At 38.5% G+C, this 22,000-nt stretch overlaps 1 protein-coding gene across 7 annotated transcripts in view; it reads left to right on the plus strand.

Moving 5' to 3' along the window:
• Positions 1-20,431, plus strand: part of KIAA0232 (KIAA0232 ortholog) — a 64,708-nt gene extending 44,277 nt beyond the window's left edge. For 4 of the 7 annotated variants that reach the window (XM_059470054.1, XM_059470060.1, XM_059470058.1 and 1 more), the window contains 5 exons: positions 788-854; positions 2,201-2,282; positions 3,545-6,842; positions 14,500-14,581; positions 16,710-20,431. In XM_059470054.1, coding sequence (XP_059326037.1) covers positions 788-854; positions 2,201-2,282; positions 3,545-6,842; positions 14,500-14,581; positions 16,710-17,107 — 3,927 coding nt within the window. In that variant the 3' untranslated portion in view covers positions 17,108-20,431. The remainder of the gene's footprint in view (positions 1-787; positions 855-2,200; positions 2,283-3,544; positions 6,843-14,499; positions 14,582-16,709) is intronic. The other 3 variants (XM_059470055.1, XM_059470056.1, XM_059470057.1) reach the window with 3 other exon arrangements.
• The last annotated feature ends 1,569 nt before the right edge of the window (positions 20,432-22,000 follow it).

Here is a 22,000-nt window from a genome sequence, read left to right on the forward strand (position 1 = left end):
TTGGAGTGACATGGAGTTTTCCTCTGTGGGTAATATATTGGACTATTTTGTGTGTATGTTTGTTATGTAGAAGAATAAAAGAGGAAAAATAGAGACTTATAGGAATATGAAGATGTTTATTTTTCCCTCTTCTGCCCTGTGTTGTTAATAACACAATGTTTAAAAAGAAAAAAAATGCCTGGTCATTTTAAATTGGCAAGACTATGGGAGGGTTTTGCATACAGATGCTGTGGAAGCATTTCCTCTCCCTTTCTGTCACATATGTGGGTACGCCTTCCTACTGTTCTCATTTCCACCTTCATGCCTGATTTTCTGTATCCTTTTAACAGTCCCATTCCCACAGGTATAAACTGTGCAGCCAGAAGGATCAGGCCTAGCTTTTTGAAATGAATTTTAGTGATCAGTGGGTCATTGAACCTCTGTGCTGAGACTCCTGGCTAAATCTGCAGCAATACCATGCAGTAAATGTGACATGCTGTGTTTGCACAGCTTTGGATATCCAATGGTGCAACAATGTGACCTGTAGTTTGAAACCTCTGTGTGAATGTATCTTCATGTTCCATGGAATCATTTTGACCTCTAACTAATGTATTTATAGGATTGGATTTATACTAGGAATAATGTTTGTTGATTTTTTCATATGTAGTTACTGTGCAAAAAGAACAGTATGTCTGCTGAGATATGTTTACTGTATTGGTATATTTCTATGACATTAAAATTCTTTTTAGTAAGTTATGTTTTCTGTTTTTCTTTTCTTTTTTCCCCACGTGGTTTTGTTGTCGTGCAGAGCTCTGGGATTGAAACGTTAGTGGAGGAGCTTTGCTCCAAACTGAAAGACCTTCAGAGTAAGCAAGGTGAGGAAAAAATGTTTAAACTTCTGAGGACATGTATTGTATTTATCAGCTCTGCAACATTCTGAGACAGGGGTGGGTGTGGGGGAGTAGGCTGTTTTTCAGTAGCTTTTAGTACAGGCCATGCAATTTTAAAATACATTTGAATAATTTCATTCAAATAATTTAAGCAATTTTGTATTGCTATGCTTTATTTACTAAGAAATAGCCAGTCACAAATGGAGCTTTCTTCATTAAAAGCTATAACTATTCATATCCAGCTGTGCCTGCATTTTTAGTAAATATTCCAAATTCAGCATCTCCCCTTTCTACCAAAAGTAATGAAAATAAGGTAGGCTTGATTCTATTCCTTTTGTGTATTGGTGCTTGCAAAGAGCAGGTTTGCCTCAGAATAATTATGTGGAAACAATTTGTGTGAAAAGCATTCAAATAACCACCACTACTTAAAATTTCTGGGCTATAGGGGAATGATAATGGGCACTTTATGATGTCAAGCTCAGGGGAGAGGGAACATAATGTAAAGTTGTATTGTCTCTAGTGAAAGGTCATCACACCTAAATATTTACTCAGGCACACAGCAGCAGCCTTGGACAGTTAGAGTAAAATTAATATGCTTATTATGTAGTATAAGTAGCTGTAAATAAGAGAAACATTTACCTGCTTAAAGCATGGTTTTAGCTGTTTCTGTTCCCTGGTTTTGTTTTTAAACTGTAATTCTTAGCTCTTAGTATTTCATAATGCTGTGAATTTCTTCTTGAACCAATGTGATATTGAGCATTTATTTTGGAAAATATAAAATAAAAAAATAGTATGTCTCTTTTTTTTTTTATTTTAAACATTGGAATATAAAGAATTAGAAAATATTCAGTACCTCTCACACAGGAAATATGCCTTTACATCCACTCAAAGCTCAAAAATTACTGCTGGGATATTTCCTTTTAGTGAAACACATGAGAAGTGTGTGGCCAGTAGTAAAAACATTTAGTTAAACAGTTGATTTTTAAGAAATATTTTTTGTGTCTGTAGCAATGCAAGAATGAGATAAGGATTTGGACATGGAACAATTAAACATTCAGCAGGAATCCTCCCAGTGGGGGCATTGCTAGCCATGAGGTTGCATGGAACTGCTGGCTGGTCATGTTTGGTCAGATTTGCAGGACTGGACAAGTGTGAAAAACCTGAATCTTGGGTGGTAATTCATAATTTCTTAATGTTATTTACAGTGTTGTATGGAAATTTTACTACTATTATGGTTATGCATCCTGGTGCTTTTTGTTAAATACTGTTATAAAGTGCACAGTCTTTTTTTGATTTTTGTGTTAAACATTTGGAATTTTCTTCCAAAACAGAGGAGAAGATTCACAAAAAGTTAGAAGGCTCTTTGACTCCTGAGACTGATTTATCTCCCACAGCAAAGGATCAAGTAGAAATGTATGCATTTTTTTTATTATTATTATCTTAGATGCTTTTATCTTTTTATTCACATATTTTAACACAGTGAAGTTAACTCAGTGGGGAATCTGGAGTTTTGTGGATATTAAGAAATAACATTTCTTTTCAAGCCATCTTCTTTTGTTAATCTTGTATATTTAAATATAAGCATTTGGTATCATGGGCTAGTTTAATTTCTGTCAAAGCCCAGACTGCTTTCATTTGACTATATACAGAATTCAAACCATACTTTATTTTAGTTTCCTGAAGACTAAATCAACCAGACAAAAACCTTTAAAACAACATTAATTGACATGTAGATTTACAAGGACAGAATAATTTGTTTCCTGTATTCAGATCTCACTGTCTTCTATTGCAGAAATGGCAAACAAACTCTTGTAACCTTTAAACTCTTGATAACCAAAGTGATCTCCTAGTTAGCAAGTACCTGAGTCCAGTGTTACTGAACTACCCAGGAGTTTTGTCATTCACCTCTCTTGGAGATACAACTGCTTCTGTATCTCTTAATAGTAGCAACAGCCTGGTAGAAATGTTACTAAATGGATGATCTGTCTACAGGGAACTGATTGTGCTAATGTGCATTTCATTTAACTGACTTCTAAAAATTTTAAATAAGTTTTCATTGAAGTATATGTGATTCAGTGAAAAGCTCTCTACTACCAAACACATAGTACTATAAATGTTGCAGAAAACCATATTTTAATCTTGTACCTCTTGCATAAAGCTATTAAGCATCTTAAACTACTCAAAACCTACTCTTTTTTTAATAGCTTTTTCTTAATAACTGGATGATCAAACTATGTAGAACGTAACAGATAGTGTCTCATTTCATAAATGAAAATTTTAAAAACTGAAATTCAGGACTGATATAACTGAAATTCAGGACTTTTTCATCTAAATCAAACATTTAAGAAGACTGTAGTGAATTACCACATTATCTAATAAACCTGGAGCCACTGTTGTGAGCATCTAAGATTTCTCTCTACAGTGATGTTTGGTGGTCTCTGAAAAGGAAATTGTTTTACTTGTATGCAGTATATTTCTAAACATATATTAATATAACCACTTTTAAAGCTCATTTTAATTTTCCTTTTGATATCATTCAAATAGTGCAGTGAGTGGCATGTGCATATGTAATGCAAACTAGATTTTTAGCAATTAGACTGGTAGTGTTTTGCTGTGGATTTTTAATACTTATCTGAAGCTCTACAATCCAAATGTCCCTTTTGTTTTGCTTTCAGGTACTATGAAGCATTTCCTCCTCTTTCTGAAAAGCCAGTTTGCCTGCAGGAAATTATGACTGTATGGAATAAATCCAAAGTATGCTCTTACTCTAGCTCCTCATCTTCATCCACTGTTCCACCAACTAGCACGGATACATCTTCTCCAAAGGACTGCAATAGTGAAAGTGAAGTAACTAAAGACCGAAGTAATAAAGTATCTGCCACTGTACAGGAAAGAACCCAGCAGAAGAAGAGTAAAAACGAGAAAGAAAACAAGTTCAGTAACAACACCGTTGAGGAGAAGCCTGTTTTGTACAAAAAGCAAGTCCGACATAAATCTGAAGGGAAGATGCGTCCCCGCTCCTGGTCATCAGGATCCAGTGAGGCTGGCTCAAGTTCTAGTGGTAATCAAGGTGAATACAAGGCATCCATGAAATGTATTAAAGTGAGACACAAAACAAGAGAGGTTCGGAGTAAAAAAGGGCGGAATGGGCAGAGCAGGCTGTCAGTGAAATCTGGTGAAAAGGTTGATAGAAAAGTCCACAGCGGAAGCAGCAGCAGCAGCAGCAGCGGGTCCATCAAACAACTGTGCAAAAGAGGTAAAAGGCCATTAAAAGAAATTGGAAGAAAAGAAGCTGGTGGTAGTGATGGAAAAGATTTGTATTTAGACAGTAGAAATGAAAAGGAATATAAAGAAGAGCCCTTGTGGTATACTGAGCCGATTACGGAGTACTTTGTTCCTCTTAGCAGAAAAAGCAAGCTGGAGACTACGTACCGCAACAGAGAAGATATAGGTGGAGTAACATCAGAGGCTGTAGAAGAGTTGTCTGAATCAGTGCATGGTCTTTGTATTAGCAACAATAATACTCATAAAACATACCTCGCAGCAGGTACTTTCATCGATGGTCACTTTGTAGAAATGCCTGCAGTTCTAAATGAGGATATTGACCTCACTGGGACCTCAATATGTTCTCAACCAGAGGACGACAAGTATTTAGATGATGTTCATCTGTCAGAACTAACGCACTTCTATGAAGTGGATATTGATCAATCCATGTTGGATCCTGGTGCCTCAGATACGATGCAAGGGGAGAGTCGGATTTTAAATATGATTCGACAGAAGAGTAAAGAAAAAACTGATTTTGAGGCAGAATGTTGCATAGTGTTAGATGGAATGGAGTTGCAAGGGGAAAGTGCAATATGGACTGATTCGACCAGCTCTGTTGGTGCTGAAGGGTGGTTCTTGCAAGATCTTAGTAATTTAGCTCAATTTTGGGAGTGCTGTTCATCTTCTAGTTCTGGTGATGCAGATGGGGAAAGTTTTGGAGGAGATTCTCCGATCAGATTCTCCCCCATCCTAGACAGCACAATGCTTAATTCACACATGCTTGCTGGCAATCAAGAGCTCTTTTCAGATATTAATGAAGGGTCTGGTATAAACTCTTGTTTTTCAGTGTTTGAAGTGCAATGCAGTAACTCTGTTTTACCATTTTCTTTTGAAACACTCAACTTGGGAAATGAAAATGCAGATTCTAGTAGCACTGCTAATATTCTTGGGAAAACACAGTCTAGATTGCTAATATGGACCAAAAATAGTGCCTTTGATGAAAATGAACACTGTTCTAATCTTTCAACAAGAACCTGTAGTCCATGGTCACACTCGGAAGAAACACGTTCAGACAATGAGACTATAAATATTCCATATGAAGAATCCACGCAATTTAATGCAGAAGATATTAATTATGTAGTTCCTAGAATGTCTTCGAATTATGTAGATGAAGAAATTCTAGATTTTCTGCCAGAAGAAACCTGCCAGCAACAAGCTAGAAGTTTAGGAGAAATGCCCACTTTGATTTTCAAAAAGAAATCTAAGCTAGAATCTGTCTGTGGTATTCAGCTAGAACAAAAAGCAGAAAGTAAAGACTATGAAACTACACAAGGGTGTAGGGAAAGCAGTCCACATGGAGATGGCTACAGCTCAGGGGTTATTAAAGATATTTGGACAAATATGACAGACAGAAATTCTGCAGCAATGGTAGAAATAGAAGGAATAGAAGATGAATTGTTTTCAACTGATGTAAATAACTATTGCTGCTGTTTGGATACAGAAGCAAAAGTTGAAACCCTCCAGGAACCCAATAAAGCAGTGCAAAGATCAGAGTATCACCTTTGGGAAGGTCAAAAGGAGAATGTAGAGAAGAGAGCCTTTGTCTCAAATGATTTATCAAAAGTAGATGGTGGTGACTATACCACACCATCAAAACCCTGGGATGTTAACCAGGATAAAGAAAACTCATTTATACTTGGTGGTGTGTATGGGGAGCTCAAAACATTTAACAGTGATGGAGAATGGGCAGTGGTGCCACCTGGTCACTCAAAGGGGAGCTTACTGCAGTGTGCAGCTTCCGATGTGGTGACAATAGCTGGCACAGATGTTTTTATGACTCCAGGTAATAGCTTTGCCCCTGGGCACAGGCAATTATGGAGGCCGTTTGTGTCATTTGAACAGAACGAGCAATCCAAGAGTGGAGATAATGGATTAAATAAGGGTTTTTCTTTTATCTTCCATGAAGACTTACTGGGAGCTTGTGGGAACTTTCAAGTCGAAGAACCAGGGCTTGAATACTCATTCTCTTCCTTTGACCTGAACAATCCATTTTCACAAGTTCTTCATGTAGAGTGTTCGTTTGAGCCAGAAGGAATTGCATCCTTCAGCCCTAGTTTTAAACCTAAGTCGATTCTGTGCTCTGATTCAGACAGTGAGGTTTTACACCCCAGGATATGTGGTGTGGATCGAACGCAGTACAGGGCTATACGGATTTCTCCCAGGACTCACTTTCGCCCAATTTCTGCATCTGAACTTTCTCCAGGTGGTGGAAGCGAGTCAGAATTTGAGTCGGAAAAAGATGAGGGGGGTATTGCTGTCCCTCCCCAAGTAGATGTATTTGAGGATCCGCAAGCAGATCTCAAACCTCTGGAAGAAGATGCAGAAAAAGAAGGGCATTATTATGGAAAATCAGAGCTTGAATCTGGAAAATTCCTTCCCAGATTAAAAAAGTCTGGAATGGAGAAGAGTGCACAGACATCATTGGATTCCCAAGAAGAGTCGGCCGGCATGTTGCCAGTAGGAAACCAAGATCCCTGTTTAGAATGCAGTATGAAAGAATCTCTAGAAGGGAGAGTGGTGGAGAGCTCCAAAGTAAACTGCAGAATAGTGGAGCCACGTGAGGAGACTGGCAGGTTTTGCAGTTGTAAAGCAGGGTGTCATTTCCCCACGTATGAGGATAATCCTGTTTCTTCAGGAGAGCATGAAGAGGTATGTGGATATATAAAATTACAGAATTTGCAGCTGGCAGCTGATAACCAGCAGTTTGTCATGTGACAGTTCAGTTTAAATGTTTGTGATTGTATAGATCTTTAGAAAATACAGTTTTGTAGAGAAACTGGAGGTTCCATCTGAACATAAGAGTAAACTTGCTAATTGTAAGGGTGACCGAGTGCTGGCACTGGTTGCCCAGGAAGGCTGTAGAATCTCCATCCTTGGAGATTTCAAAAGACATCTGGACCAGGTCCTGGGCAGCCTGCTCTACTGGGCCCAGCTTGAGCAGGGGGAGTTGGATATGATGACCTCCAGAGTTCCTTTTGAACCTCAGTCGTTCTGTGATTCTGTGAAAAATTAGCCATCTTCAGGTATTTTGGTGTCATCTTGCATACCTTTAAAAATATATGCATGTGTACACTCATGTGACTTTAAAAATCTGTTTACCTTAGGTTTTTAGGTTATCTGATTTACATATAAAATGTTAAAATGTGCATAAATTTTGAGTAATGAAATATTACTGATTTTGATTCAAACATATTTTGAAATTCTGAAGAAAAAGTTCTGAAGTCAGTCTTTTCAATATAGAAGTATACTCCAAGTAGAAGAATTTGGAGTTGAACTACTGGATGTAAACTTCAGCAAAGAAAGACTTGTAAAAAGGCTTAATTGTCAGCATAGAGCCAAAAAGAAATAAAACGTGGATGCAAAATATCCCTCACTACCACAGTACCATAAGAAAGCCTCAGCATAACTGTGGGTTAAGCTCAGAGGTTTCTTTCTGATAATAGTAGCCATAAGTTAAGTAATAATCAAGATAAAAAATCCTTTCTAGCCAAAAGTACCCTGAGTTTTTCTTGCTGTGAGCTGCCTCTGTTCTTGAGTAGAAACATTTAACTATCAGAATGAATTAGATGTGTGGCCAGCCCAGAGATATTGTCTGGATAGCTGTAAGTTACATCTTACATTTTCTTTTCTTTACATTATACATTTTCTTTTCCTCTTCAGCCTCCTCTTGCACATACTCAGCAATTGTAGTATTTACATTTGGAGGAAGTTTTTCCATTTTCAACTGAAGAGTTGCACCCAGCTTGTGTTGAGCAATTGCATATTTCTCAGTTATAAGTTTGAAACATTAACTCATACATAGGCAAGCTAACCTTTCTCTTGCTAAAACTAAAGCTCACCTTTTTGTTTAACAAAATCAAACTTTCTTGTTTTCCTTCTTTCTTATTTGTTTCTTCTCTCATCCTTCTTTAAATTAATTGCTTCTTTTCCCAGCATCAGTAAGCTGATATCTGCTGCTTGCACAAGAGAATCAAGTTTGTGACTTTTCCAGAACCTTTCTAGACATCTTGGTTCCTGCAGCTCTGTTAAGTTAACAGAGAAGTGGCTTCTGAAATCTTTACTGGAGTTTGGGAGGTTTCTGTGTTTGTGGCAGGCCTTGCAGAAAGAGTCATCAAACTTAATGAACTTACAGTCTAAGTCAGAACAGATTCTGGAATTGCCTCTACCAGGAGTAAGTGAAATGTAACTTCATCATGCAGTAGGGCATAATGAATGAACAAGTGATTTTACAGTTATTTGTGGCAGCAAGAGCCTGAAGTTCCTTCCAGCCCTTTTCAGATCTTCTTTCTGGATGTGTAATGCTCTGTGAGGTTGCTTATTCTCATCTTCACTTCAACCACTTATCCATTCAAGTAACTAGTAAGTGGCTGCTATATACAGTGGTGCCATAGCTTATGGTAGCTCTGAGGCTTGTAAAAGGTCTTTTGGTAGTGAGCAGTGCTCAGAAAGCCCTGGTATTTCATTTTATTTGAGTTCCTTACTGCAAGAGGAAAACTTACTGCTTCCCTTGCTCAGGTCACATGATTTTGTAGGCATTTTCATAGCTTCAAAGTGATAAACCACTGAGAAATACCAAGGGCCAACAACCCTCTCAGCAGTCTAGACTCTAATTTGGTTTGCAATTCAGCTCTTCCTGGGGGGCTTGGGGAGCTTCATTACCCCCTAAGCTCAGACTGCCTGGGTTAACTTGTCCCCCTCTGTCTGCCATGTCTCCAGAAGGTGTGTGCACACTCTAGGCTTTTCTAAGCACCTGTAGTTGGAGTCTGAAGGTAATTGGCTTTTGGGCTCAAGAGTATTTACTTAAATTTCTTATTGTGCTTAAAGGTCTGTAAAAGATGTGTGTGAGCTTTTTTCTTTTAAGAGTGATATTATTTATTTTCATGACCATTAAGCTAAATCAATATAAAATACCTAGAATTAGGACAGTCTAGGAGCAACTTTTTTCATGGACACTCCACACATACATGCATGGGGGAAAAACAGGCACTGTGGTGTGGATTTATTAGTATAGATCAATATTTGTAAAGATTTTTTTTAAATGAAACTTCCTGTGTTTCTGTGCTTGACTTTGGACAGAAATGAAAGTCATTGTTTAAGTCAGTCATCTAATATAAAGTTTGAGTTGTGTTCTGAGGTACCACCAGTATTTTTGCAAAAATAATGAATGTGAAAATACTAATATGAACCACAGTGTAATAGTAACACATTCTGGTTTGCATCACTTAAACTTGAGTTATATATGTGCTGTGGAAGCACACATCTCTGAATACCTCCTATTTATGAACAAGACTGTAGGAGAATCTGGTTCAGTTTCCTCCCTCTTACCTTCTATATTAGAGCACTTGTTTTAGAATTACAGTGTATTTTGCAGCAGGAATTTGCAAAAAGCTCCTGCAGAATTTTTTCAAACATGAATGATATTTATATATCTAGCCATAAGATTAAAAAAAACTAAAATTAAACCAACAACAAAATGAAACCAACAAAACAATTTTTAAAAAAAGCCTAAACCAAACAACCTCTACAAAAAACCACCAGCATATGCCACCCACACAACTACATAAAACCCCACAAACAGAGCTCCCTTGCCCCCCACAAACTACAGTCCTTTTTCTTCTGAGTAAATGCTCCTACTGTTTAGCTGTGGAGTTATGGGTAAGTACACACCAGGTAATGGCCTGTGAATATACCAACACTGCATCTCCTGTCAACACATTTTATATGGGCTCCTGTCCAGCAGGTGTGCTCAAAGAATGCTCATCCTGTCTGGTCCTTGAGATAAATAAAAGGACCTCTGGGGTTTTAGGGTCTGAACCTGCCTGAGACACTGGTTTTGGGGATGAGGAAATTCTACTGTCAAAAACGGTGTTTGTGTATCACATGACTGAATTGGCCTTGAGATTTGGTGAGGTTCTGTGCTGGAGTGGAGTAATGCAGTGGAAGTGCATAACGCCTTTAGAAAGGGCTGTCAAAGAGGAAGGGAAGAGGAATGATTTATAAACATTGGTTATGAGGTCAGCAGGGTAGAAGGTAAGCTTTCATATATATCCAGGTAGTGGTAAGGGGGAGACAAAATTTGGAGGTGTCTACTGTGTGCCTTAAAATCAGGGAAATCGAGTGGAGAAAGAGTGTGTAGAGTCATCCACATGCAAAGCAAAGGCCTGACTGTAAATAGTGAATAATCTGGGGGCTACCTAAGACAGGACTGGGCCAGATAGTTCTTGGTAAGTGCTGATCATGGCAGGTGATGAAAACACCTACAAAGACTTTTAAGCTCTAACTTTCTAATTATGAGAACATTATTTTGCAGAGATATTGAAGGGATTGTATGAAACAACTTCAAAAAGATAGAGTTCACAATAACAGTTTAAAAATCATGAGGGAAAAACATCAAGGTTTAAACAAAGCAAATAAAAAAGATTTGGTACACCTGAAATTCTAGAAGTAAATCAGAAACAGAAAGATGACAGAAAGATATTTTATAAACAGAACTAACAAGCTTGGAAAGCTATGAAAATGTAACATCCAAAGTATTGATTAGTGCATCTGTTGTCATTTTTTATGAAAATACAGATATTACACTGTTTCAGTGAGTCATTGCAGTATTAACCTGAGTATCATGAAGAGTAGCAACTAATTTGAGAAAAGCCTACTTGTTTGAAAACACATGGAAGATAGAAAATCTTTAAAGAAGCAAATCTTGTTTTTAAAGAGGAAAATGGAACTCAGGGAAAATGGAACCAATGACCCTCTTAAATTGCCTAAACTGTACTGTAAACTGTAAATGGCCCAAATGAGTGAGTAGCAGGAAGTTTCCAAGTATTAGTTTAGGAGAAAGATTGCACTCTCACAATAACAGTCAGTGGCTTACTAGAGGACAACAGAGATGATTATTTTTTTAAGTATGTAGCATGTTTATGAAAATCCCTGATAATAACAAACTGGGAAGGTCTGCAGGTACACTGGAAGACAGGATTAGAATCAAAAAGTTGTTAAATCTGAACAGCATCTGAAACATAAAATGCAATACTGCTGGGACAACTAAAATTTCTACAGAAAATAATAACCCTCTTTCCTAACACTATGGGAGGAGTGACAGTTGAGGAGGTGATGTGAAACAGAAAAGCATTTTCAAATACATCATAGTTTAGTGTATATCAGGAATGATACACTGCAAAAGACAGCAACATGGAGATCTCTGAACAGGAATACCCTTCTGTAAGAGCAGAATTGCTGTGCTGGAGTACTGGGCTCCTTGTATGAGGAAGGATGTCTTGAGGAGAAAACACAAAAAACACAAAGGTCACTACTTAGGAAAACAGAGTGAAGGAACTGGGGGTGTTTTTTGTCAAAAAAGAGAGACTCTGAGCAGAGGCAGCAGTTTTGCAGAAGCCATGTTCATAGTTAGAGGAGATAAGGGAAAAGCTGTGTTCTCTGTAGGCTCCAGTAAACACAGAGGAACTGGATGTGATTACCTTAAATCACACTAAGGGAAATTGAGGAATGAGAATTGTAACCAGACAAGGAGCATACTGTAAGGCTCAGTTATTTTTTAGGAAAGCAGTGGAAATTCTGCCTTGATGAGACTGAATGAAGGAATAGTACATTGTAGTGGATTCCAGCTTTGTGCAAGAGTAGAGGCTAGATTATGTCATAGAGTCCTTTCCACATATATTTTCAGTAAAATTCAACAATGAGTTTACTGCCAAATAGGTTTGAAGAATATAAAGTCTAGACTCAGCTCCCTTTGTTCATTTGTGACTGGCTTCTTGAGACAAGTGTATCTTCACTTGGTGACTGTTGAACTAAAATTAGGACCTGATGCTTTGGAATGGGAGTCAATGGGTTCCTACTGCTTGGGCTTCTGAATTATTCATGTGTTGTATTCTTCCTGATAGTAAGGGCTTGCAGAGCAGGTTCAAAGAAATATTTGCTTACAGATTAATATGATTTTTTCTGTCAGTTGTAACACTTTTGATGATATTCATTCAGGCTATACTGAGGCTTTAGTGTTTATTCTGTTCACATTCTTCAAGCCTTTTGTTACCCTTATCAGCCATGATCCTTGTCAGCAAGTGTTGTGAAGCAGTACAGCTAGTCACTGATGGTGTTTTCCAATTAGTATCTCATAGTCTGGGAGAAGCCTCAGTTACCCTATGCCTAGCTTTAAAACCAGAAAGGAAACCCATCAGTTTTCTCTCTGACCTGCAGCAAAACTGGGAGCCAAACAGCATTATAGCTGGTTTTGCCTTGCTGTCTACGAGTTTAACTTAAGAATAAAGTAACATGAATATGAATGGTTTCAGAGAGGAGAGACTTCCAGTCACAATATTTATTATCACCATTCTAAATAATAGCTATTTAGATGGTTAGTCAGAAAACTTAATAAAACTTTTCATAAAACACTGGAAGTGTATAGGAGTACATGTGAAAGAGGAGGAGAAAGAGACATAAATTGAAAATCCTATTTTCAAAAGGAAAGATTGCCAACAAAGGAAGGTAGACTCAAGCTATTTGGGAGTTGGTATTTTCTATTTCCTGACTGGGAGTGTCTCTTTAATTCACAGAAAATTTCACAATGTGAGACTGCATTTCTAGGAAACACTTCAGCAACTGTAGGAAAAACTTTTCTTCTGCAAGTGTATAAAATGGACATTAAAAGTGTCCTCTATCCCCTCCCAAACAGAAATTCAGCAATGAGCTGGGAGCTCTCTGTGAGCTGCCCCAGCTCTCCAGGTGTCAGGGCTGTGATGGAAGCACAGGGCGGCTGAAGCAGCCAGTGCTGGTTCAGCCATGGAGCCATCCCAGAGCAGGGGCTGAGCTCTGCTGGTGCCTCAGCCTGGGAAGCAAAGCTGCTGCAGCTCCTTGTGCCCTGCCAGACTCATGCTGGCTTTGCCAGTACCTGCTGAGGTTCATGCAGCTTATCCCATGTGCAGGTGTGACAGCAGCAGGGGAGAGACTTTGAAGTTAATAATACATTGTGCCTATGGAGTTTAGATGCCTCTATCTATAATCAGCACAGAGTGAGGCTTCCATGATTGAATGTATTTGTAAATGCACATATTTCTTACTATGTCCTGCTTATACCCTTGAGCTGCCTTTTTTTTTTTTTTTAATGTTGAAAAAGGACACCAACCGATGGTTTAAGTTCCTAAGAATTTTTTTTTTCTGGAATTAAGGGTTTGAATTTTTGGAGGGTAGTTCCAAAAAGACTGTTCCTGGGTCTTATGACAGGAAACCAGCATGGATAAGTTCAAAGAAGTTGAATCTAGGACGTGTCTCTAAATACAGCACTCTTGAGTCACTCCTTTGGTTTGAGAGGGGCTTCTCTTTATTAAGGAGTGAGTGTTTGTCAGTTTAAGTTCTATGGGTGTGTAGTTCTACAGCAGGTTAAGGAGGAACAAAAGGATGCTTATTAATCTTGCATATTTAAACATTCTCGAGTTTACTGAGGAGGAAGCTGGCTAGAAAGTCTGTGTTGAAGCTCATTTGTTCATGTTTATTGTAGGCATTTGCACTGTTGTTTGTTTTTTGAATCATTCTAATATCTATAGAGGATGTTACAAGGTGGCATAATCTTTTGAAAGCTAATGGGGTTACCTGAGGGACAGCACTGAAACTGGGGTCATGTGTGTTGTGGCAAGCCCTTGGTATTTTAGCCATGTCCATCAATGTCATAAGGAAAGGCCTCTGGTAAAATTAAACTAGCATTAAAATATGGGGAAAGGGAGAGAAGTTTGGCAGTCTTAGTGAATGGATTACTTCTACCATAAAGACAAATCATTGATCATCCTCATAACCTCTTTTTCCTCGTGTTGACACATAATTCTCTAATTTTGTGTTTTTCCATTGATTAATTGTTCTGCCAATTCATCCTCCCAAACTTTAAACATGAAATTTTGCCACTTTTTGTCCACTGTCTTCTCTGTCTTGTGTTACAATGAACTGTTTGTCATGTTGGCTAACATGTCACTGTACTTCTATCTCTTGGGTCTCTCTCTAGATTCTAAAGTGTAGGGCTGGAATTAAAATATTGTTTTCTGTATTTCTGTAACTCTGTATGGGCAAAGTATGAGCCCCAGCATGGAGTTCATATTGGCTGTAAGAGTTCAGAGAATGAATGTTCCACTGTAGTTTGACAATCATTTCCCATTAATGTTACAACTTGAGCAGTGTGACCTGTAAGGCTTAGGAAAATTCATTGTAATACCAGAATTTCCTCCTCTACATGTAAGTATATTATTTATGGCAAAATGAAGTGTGATTCTTGTCTAAACACTTTCCTATATTGAATACTAATCTGCAGAGAATGAGTGGCAGCCAGGAAAAGCAATGCTGGTGGGAAAAGGCGCTCTATTCTCCCCTTTTTCCTGCGTCACAATGTGAAGGTAAGCACCTCTGCCTGTTAGAACTAACTTGCTGTTGCACCCATATTAGAATGAAATGCTCCTTGTTACGGATTAGAATTGCTGCAGATGAATTGGATTTACTGTCTGTATTTTAAAAACCCACACCAGTAAGCTTCCACAAAAAAATCTCTCATCTGAGAGAGAACTGGGATGCTTCAGTTGCACTTGTAGTAGACCTCTACCATGATTCTAAATTGGTTTTAAAAGAAAGTGGTTTTAAAATAATCCTAACATTTACACATATTTACTTAATTCCAAAGCCTGAAATTAAATAAACAGGAAATCTCTGATTGTGAAAACACTTTATTACGTTTTTTAATGTTTCATCCTGAAAAATACTTCTTAGGTAGATAAGTCTATAAGAATGCGAAAACACGATGATTACCTTTTATGGGTGTGCATAAATAATGTGCCAGTTATTCAGTGAATGTGTGGAATCTCTTTGAGGCTGGGAAGGAGAGGGATTTGCCACTTGCCCACTCCTTTCACACTGACAGACTGGGAATTTTTCTGTCCTGCACAGAGAGCAAGTCCAGTCTTAGTAGGCAGGCTGCTCGTGACCATAGCAGGTGTGCTTCCAGCACTCCCAGGAATGCCTAGCATCTGACAACTGACTCAAGGCCAGGTTTTCAGTGGACCGGCAAGAATCCCAGCAGCATTTTTTGCCCGCATACCAATTCAACTTTTTCTGTCTCCAAAGCAAGAAGCTAAACAAGACCATTCTGAATTAGTATCCTGAATTGACAGGATCTCTGGTGCTTTCTGTTAGTACAGGCTCAGGGTGAGAAAGTTTTGATTTGAGACCTGGTTCCTTAGTAGTTTGAAAGTAGATTAGTCAGCTATTATTTTTGAAGCACACCTTTAAGCGCAACCAACTAAAACTGTGTTGCTGGTTCCAGAACAGCCTTACTTTGGTGTTTAGGACAGTTTGGGTGACTTCCGAGAACATTTTAACTTTTACTTCACTCCCAGGTGTAGAAGTGTGCCCAGTGCAGGAGCAGATGGGTGCTCAGAGCTGCCACGTTGGCCAAAGCCGTCAGTCAGTCCGTCAGTCTTCCCACAGGGGGACCGGGGTCCCCCGCAAAGCCGCGGCGCCGGGGCTGCCCCCTGGCGGCCAGCGCCGTGTCAGGGACAACACCGTGTGTGTCAGGGACAGGGCCGTGTGTGTCAGGGACAACACCGTGTGTGTCAGGGACAGGGCCGTGTCTGTCAGGGACAACACCGTGTGTGTCAGGGACAGGGCCGTGTCTGTCAGGGACAACACCGTGTGTGTCAGGGACAACACCGTGTCTGTCAGGGACAACACCGTGTGTGTCAGGGACAACACCGTGTCTGTCAGGGACAGCGCCATGTCTGTCAGGGACAACACCGTGTCAGGGACAGGGCCATGTCTGTCAGGGACAACACCATGTCTGTCAGGGACAGCACCGTGTCTGTCAGGGACAGCAGAGCCACGGTTTGCTCTGTGCAACTCAGTTTTTAAACAAGACCGGGACTTGATCCTCACAGCTGACATTACTCTTCCACAAAGCTTTTTCTGTATCCAGTTTTCAGTATGGGTACTTTTTATATGTGGGTGTTGATGCATGTGATCCATATGTATCTATCTACATGATAGATGTTGATGTTATATATACAAGTTTACTCTGGTAAGTAGAAATCATAGCCATTCACATCAATTGGGGTTCTTGAGTTTCAGTGAGGAGCAGGCTACTGTTTCAGTCTACACAGTATGGGTATAGAAATAGGAGTGATGTGGAACACAATGCAATATCAGAATTGAAAAATGTACTGAACCATTTATCATAAAAAAAGTCATTCTTGTTCTTTGATATTTTAGGTGTTTTCCTTAACTAAGTAGCTTCTTCTTTTACTATTAGTTATTCAGGTAGGATTTGATGAAGTTTCCATGAGATATTATGGTGATTTCTTTATGGGTGTCAGACCATAAAAACCCCCACAAGCACAGAGTTTACATGGCATAGAATGTGAATTCCAAGAATACATCTCTGGATGCTGAAATTTATGGTAAATGTAAATAACAGTGTTCCTCAATTCTGTTTTTTCTTCCTTTGCATCTGAAACACCCCCACAAAAACAATATAAGAGTGCTATACAAATGCCAAGGGAGAGAATGGTGTAGGAGAACTTGCAGATGTAAAGGAAGTATCCAATGATGATGAACATCTTTTAGATTTTAATATGGTAAGTTTGTCAATGGTTTGGGGGAGGAAGTTTATTTCTTATTTTATAAGGGTGGGCTACTGCATCTTTCCTTTCATCACAGTTCTCAGTCTACCCTCAAATGAAATTCCTGCAAAAACCTTCAAAAGCTTCTCTTCTCTTACTTTGTTTTTTAATGTCCTCTGCATCTTGAGCATCTTTCTAAAAGTTCCTCAGGGTGTTGTACTTTGGGGAGTACAACCCTTTGTACCAACAGCTGTGCTTCTATTAGATAAGCAAAGCCAGTTTCCTTTGGGAATGCTTGCCATTTGCTTGTCATGAGTGTTAAACATGAGTCTTCTTTACCTTCAACTTCTAATTTCAGTAAGTGTAGAGTGAGCTGAAGTGCACTATGAGGGCAGAAAGGACCAGCAAATAAAGACATAAAGATACTGTATGCTGAATACTGTCCTCATTGCAAGCAAAAAAACTCTGTTTTTTTCTCTAGGGAAAAAATTTCATGTATACATGTGTTTATTGATATACCTTTAAACTTCCGAGTGATGATAGTGCTTAGTTTAACATTGTGACATGCTTGCTATGGCTTTACTCATTCAGATGAAAATATATTTAAAATACATTTGCTTGAAGTTTAGTCAGATCTGTGCTGTGTTTTCCTACTATTTAATACTTACTATCAAGTTTCGGAGATAACTTTTACAGTAATTTTTCTAACATGAACTGTGATAAAGATACATCCTGAGTTCACTTTTGATTCTCTTGCTGTGTTGTGCAAATCCTAAAATTAAGGAATAGGAAAAAATAATAAAAGCACCACCTTTTTTCCCTGCTGTTCTGCAGTCCTTTCTACATAGTGGACTAAGTCAGGAATGAGGAGGACTTGCCCTGTAATCGTGGCATCTCTCTTGGACAACTAAAAATCCATATAACCTCCCAGCCCAGAGAAAAGCAAGCATGTTCTTTATTGTTCCCCATCAACACTGTCAGTTTAAATCCTTAGGTTTCTTCTGTTTATGAAGCAAGATGTGCAGATGATATAAATGCTGAGACAAAACCAAATGGCTTCAGGAAGAAGATCTACTCCAGTGATAGCTCCAGCTCTGAAGACACAGCTTCAGAAGGTGGAAGCGAATGGGCTGATCCATGTGAGGAGGAGCTTTTTTCTCGAACTCAACTGTAAAAACTGCAGAGTAGAGCAGATGATTGAAAAGTAACATGAGATGGAAAACTATCTTTCTTGAGGGTCTGTAGCTCTAAAAGAACAACTTGAGTTTCCTCTTCAGTTAATGGATTCAGATGTGTATTTATCTTTCTCTTCTTGCTTATTTTATAGATGAGGACACAGCTGTCCTGTTGAAGATTTTTTTTCCCAAAAAATACTGTTAAATTCTTGGCTATTTGAACTAGACTAGATTGTGTTGTCAAATCAAGAATGGATGTGCATGTGCTTGTCTTAGTAGTACCACTGCTTTTTTGCATCTTAATTGCAGTTATTTTCTTTCGTAACTGTAGCCCTACCACTATTACGATCTTCTTAGCATCGCAGTGTCTACAACTACTTCTGCTATTCAGAGACTTCAGCTTTCTGCACATTAGGCTTTGTTCTTTAAGAACTGGGAGATAAATACTTAACACTGTAATCTATCAGTGCCTTTCTGAATGCAGGAGAAAAGCATGAATGACTTGTCCAGTCTTCATTCAGTAAATCTCATAACTTTGAAGTAGGAACAACAGGGTTGTGCTTTAGAGACTTACAGAAACTGTGTTTTCTATCCTATGATTCCCCCCTCCCACAAACCAACACTGAGGATACCATGGTTTGTATTTTTGCTAACTGGAGAAGCCAAGGATTTTTTGTAGGTATGGAGGCAATGTGGGTTTTATTTTTTTTCCTTTTTTTTCTTTTTTTTTTGTCCTTTTTAGCAATTTGCCAATGTGGGGCAGAAGTTCAAAAAGTAACACCAAAAATAATAAACCAATGGGGTGATGTGTGGATTGTTGTGAATTTTGTTAATGAGTAATGAGAATGTTGTCTTGTTGCAGATGAAGGCATTCATGTAACCTGCAAAAGCATCCTGTAACTGAACTTGAGCCTGAATGACTGAAACTCTCTAAAATGCTCAGTGTTCAATGTTTTAAATGCAAAGGGTCAGTGCTTCACTTGAAAGAAATCCTGTGGCTGCTGCAGTTAGCTGCTGTTGTGGCTGTAATTTAGTAAATCTCGTAGTTCATTTTGTGTTTCTGAGAGAATGTGTGGGGCAAGTTATGTGTGTGGTGGGTGGGGGTAGGGAAGGTGATGACTTACAACATACATGTGTGATTGCAGTAGTGATTGTTGCTTTATGTGACTTGCTTTTAAATTTTCTTTTGTTAATTTAGAAAGTCAATACATTGTCAAGTTGCATCTGTACAAGACTATCAACTCCTTCTGCTTTTAACACATTATGCAAAATGTATAAGCCAGGAGGAGCAATATTTGCAAAACTAAACATTCTGAGTTTTTAACAACTCCTAGTTTAAAAAAATGACAACAACTAACTAGTCTACACGATCGCAGCATGTCTATAACACCAGGAAGTGCAGAAAGTCCAATACTGACTTGAAAAGCTTCACCATTATTTTTGACAGGCAATAAACCTCACAAGAAACATAGCTGTTTGAAATGTGAGCTGAACTGCCTTTGAAATATGTTCTGCGCTAGAAATGCTTTCTGAGTAACTGGGTTTTGTTGCCTTTATTCAACTGACAGTGTAAGAATTGAAATACGTGGTTGGGAAACCATGCCGGTCTTCGTGCAAGCTTTTGGTGAGATCCTTACTAAAACTGGCTTGGTTGCCCTTATCCAAGGACTTTCTTTTGGTCCTCCTCTTAGACTATGTTTTAGGGTTTGTATTCATACAGCAAATCTTTTGACACTTTACAGTTTCTTTTCTTAATTTATTTGCAGACTTTGAATAGATTTTATATATTTTACTTTCTTCTGGAGCTTCCTTGAGAGGTTGTTTAGCACCTGCACTGAAACTAGTTAACTGTAACATGAAAGGAAAAAAGAACTTTACACACAAATTCTTCAAATCACTACAGTGAAGAATGGAATAGAATTCATTTGAGAACAGGAAGTGACCAAGTGGACATATTTCAAACACAAACTTCAGCTCAGTTAATTCTGGCTAGAGCTTCTTCCTTGGTAAGAAAGGGCTCAAAAGTAACAAAGGTGTTGCTCATAGTTACACTGTGGCATGTAATGATTCCAGCACCTTTGGGGAAAATAAAATCCTATCTTGAGCTTGGGCAATAACAAATTGTCTTTACTCGTTTTCATAGTTTAATGGCTAAAGCTCTAAGGCTTTCAGTGAGAGTTGAAGTGTGGTTTTTAGTTTTTCTATATGGATAGAAACACACACCAACAACAATAACAACAAGAAGAGCATTAAAGGTTGGCATACGCTGAACCGCACTGTGGGATGAAGCGCATTGCATATCCATAGCATTGAAGTATCAGTTTTCCATTCCTGGGCTGAAATTTGTTTCTACTTTTTGCTTCAAGTGGTTGTATTGTTCTGATTTCACGTACACCAGAGTAACTGATTTTGTTTTCTTGTGGAGTTACTTAACACCGAATAAAAATATAAAAGGACAATTGGATGGTGTGTGTATGTGTCTTCATTTTCTTCAGCTAAGGTGTATAATATAAATACAACATGCAGTTAAGCATTAAATATTCTGAAGAAATGGCATGACATAGTTAATTTGGGAGTCCTTTTCATTGCTGTAATTCATGTTTAGAAAACATGAGACTTTTAAAAAAAATCAAACCCAAGCAAACCTAGACCCTCTCTCACATAATAGTTACAGAACTTGTATGTAATATGGGATATAACCCAGCAGATTTCTATTTCTGCTTTTAACTTGTGTTCAGCCATCAAGTAACCAGTATCTCACTAATTCCATGGCTGCACCTCCTTTCAGAGAAAGGAAAAAAATCCCCAACAGCTCACATTCTACTTGGTGGAGCCTTGTGCATTTTGGTGCTATAAGTCTGCAGGCAAAGTAACCTGGGATTCTATGCAGAATGAATTCTGCTGAATTAGAAGTTCAGTGAAAACAACATGGAAACACACACTGGGAAATAATGGAAGTGCCTCTGTAAGGTCCTTGAGTGAATACTTTTGTATTGGTAGTTGAAACTTTAAAAGGCATATGTTATTTTCAATTATTTCTTAAATACAGCAGAAGTGGTATATTTTCATTGCATTTATAGAAGATACTTGATAAAAGAACTACATTTCATCAGTCAGGTTTTTCAATTCCTGTATCTGAATTAATATTAAATACACATATAGTAAAGAATTAGTTTCCAGTGTAAACAATGCTTCTGTCATGCAAAAGCTGCCACTGTATAGTCCTAGAGCAAGTGCGTCCATCAATGGTAGGACAGGCTGGCTGTAAATGCCTGTCACACTGTGCCTTCATGGGAGTGTCTGATGTGAAAATACAAAGGAAGGCAGTGAACCTTCTGGAAAGCCAGGATTCCTTCACAGTAACTCATTCTTTCCCTGCCAGGACCAGCATAGTTAAGTATTATCCCCAACGAATTAGTCATTGCCTTCCATCTCACATAATTTTCTTTTATTACCTGTGAAACTAATAGCAAAAAGACTCCAGAGGTTTGGGACAAAGGAGTCTTTACTGAAACATTTTAGCTTCCTACTGTAAGACTTCTGTTCCATTGTTCAAGTTCCTCTCAAAATGTAGTATTACATGCAAATGCTTAATAAATGTTATGGCCTATCTCTGCTCCAATGGGGTGATAACGGGATGAACAGGAAAAAACAGCTGCCAGAGCTGACAGTGGGCCAGTATGCTGCTGAGAAAGTCACTGAGTGACAACACTGGTGTCCCTGCCCTACTTCATATGTGTATAACAACTTCACCTGTAAACAGTGAGGACAGAGGCTGCCATGGGCACTGCCTTCTGCCTGACAGCCTTCTTGTAGGGCAAATGGTTCTGGAAGAACAGTGTCTGCCATTACTGCATTTGCAACTAATCCAAGAACCAGGGGTTTCAAAAGCAGTACAAAGGCTCTGTCCCTCTGTTAACAGCAGTAACAGCCATTTAAAGTGCTACAACTGCTTGTCACATAAAGATTTTGGGATTTGCTGATTTAACTGCAATCATTTCTGCACAGGCCTTATTTTACTCACTGCAAGCAA

This window comes from Ammospiza nelsoni, chromosome 4 (assembly GCF_027579445.1).
Source record: "Ammospiza nelsoni isolate bAmmNel1 chromosome 4, bAmmNel1.pri, whole genome shotgun sequence".
NCBI classification, from domain to species: Eukaryota; Metazoa; Chordata; class Aves; order Passeriformes; family Passerellidae; genus Ammospiza; species Ammospiza nelsoni.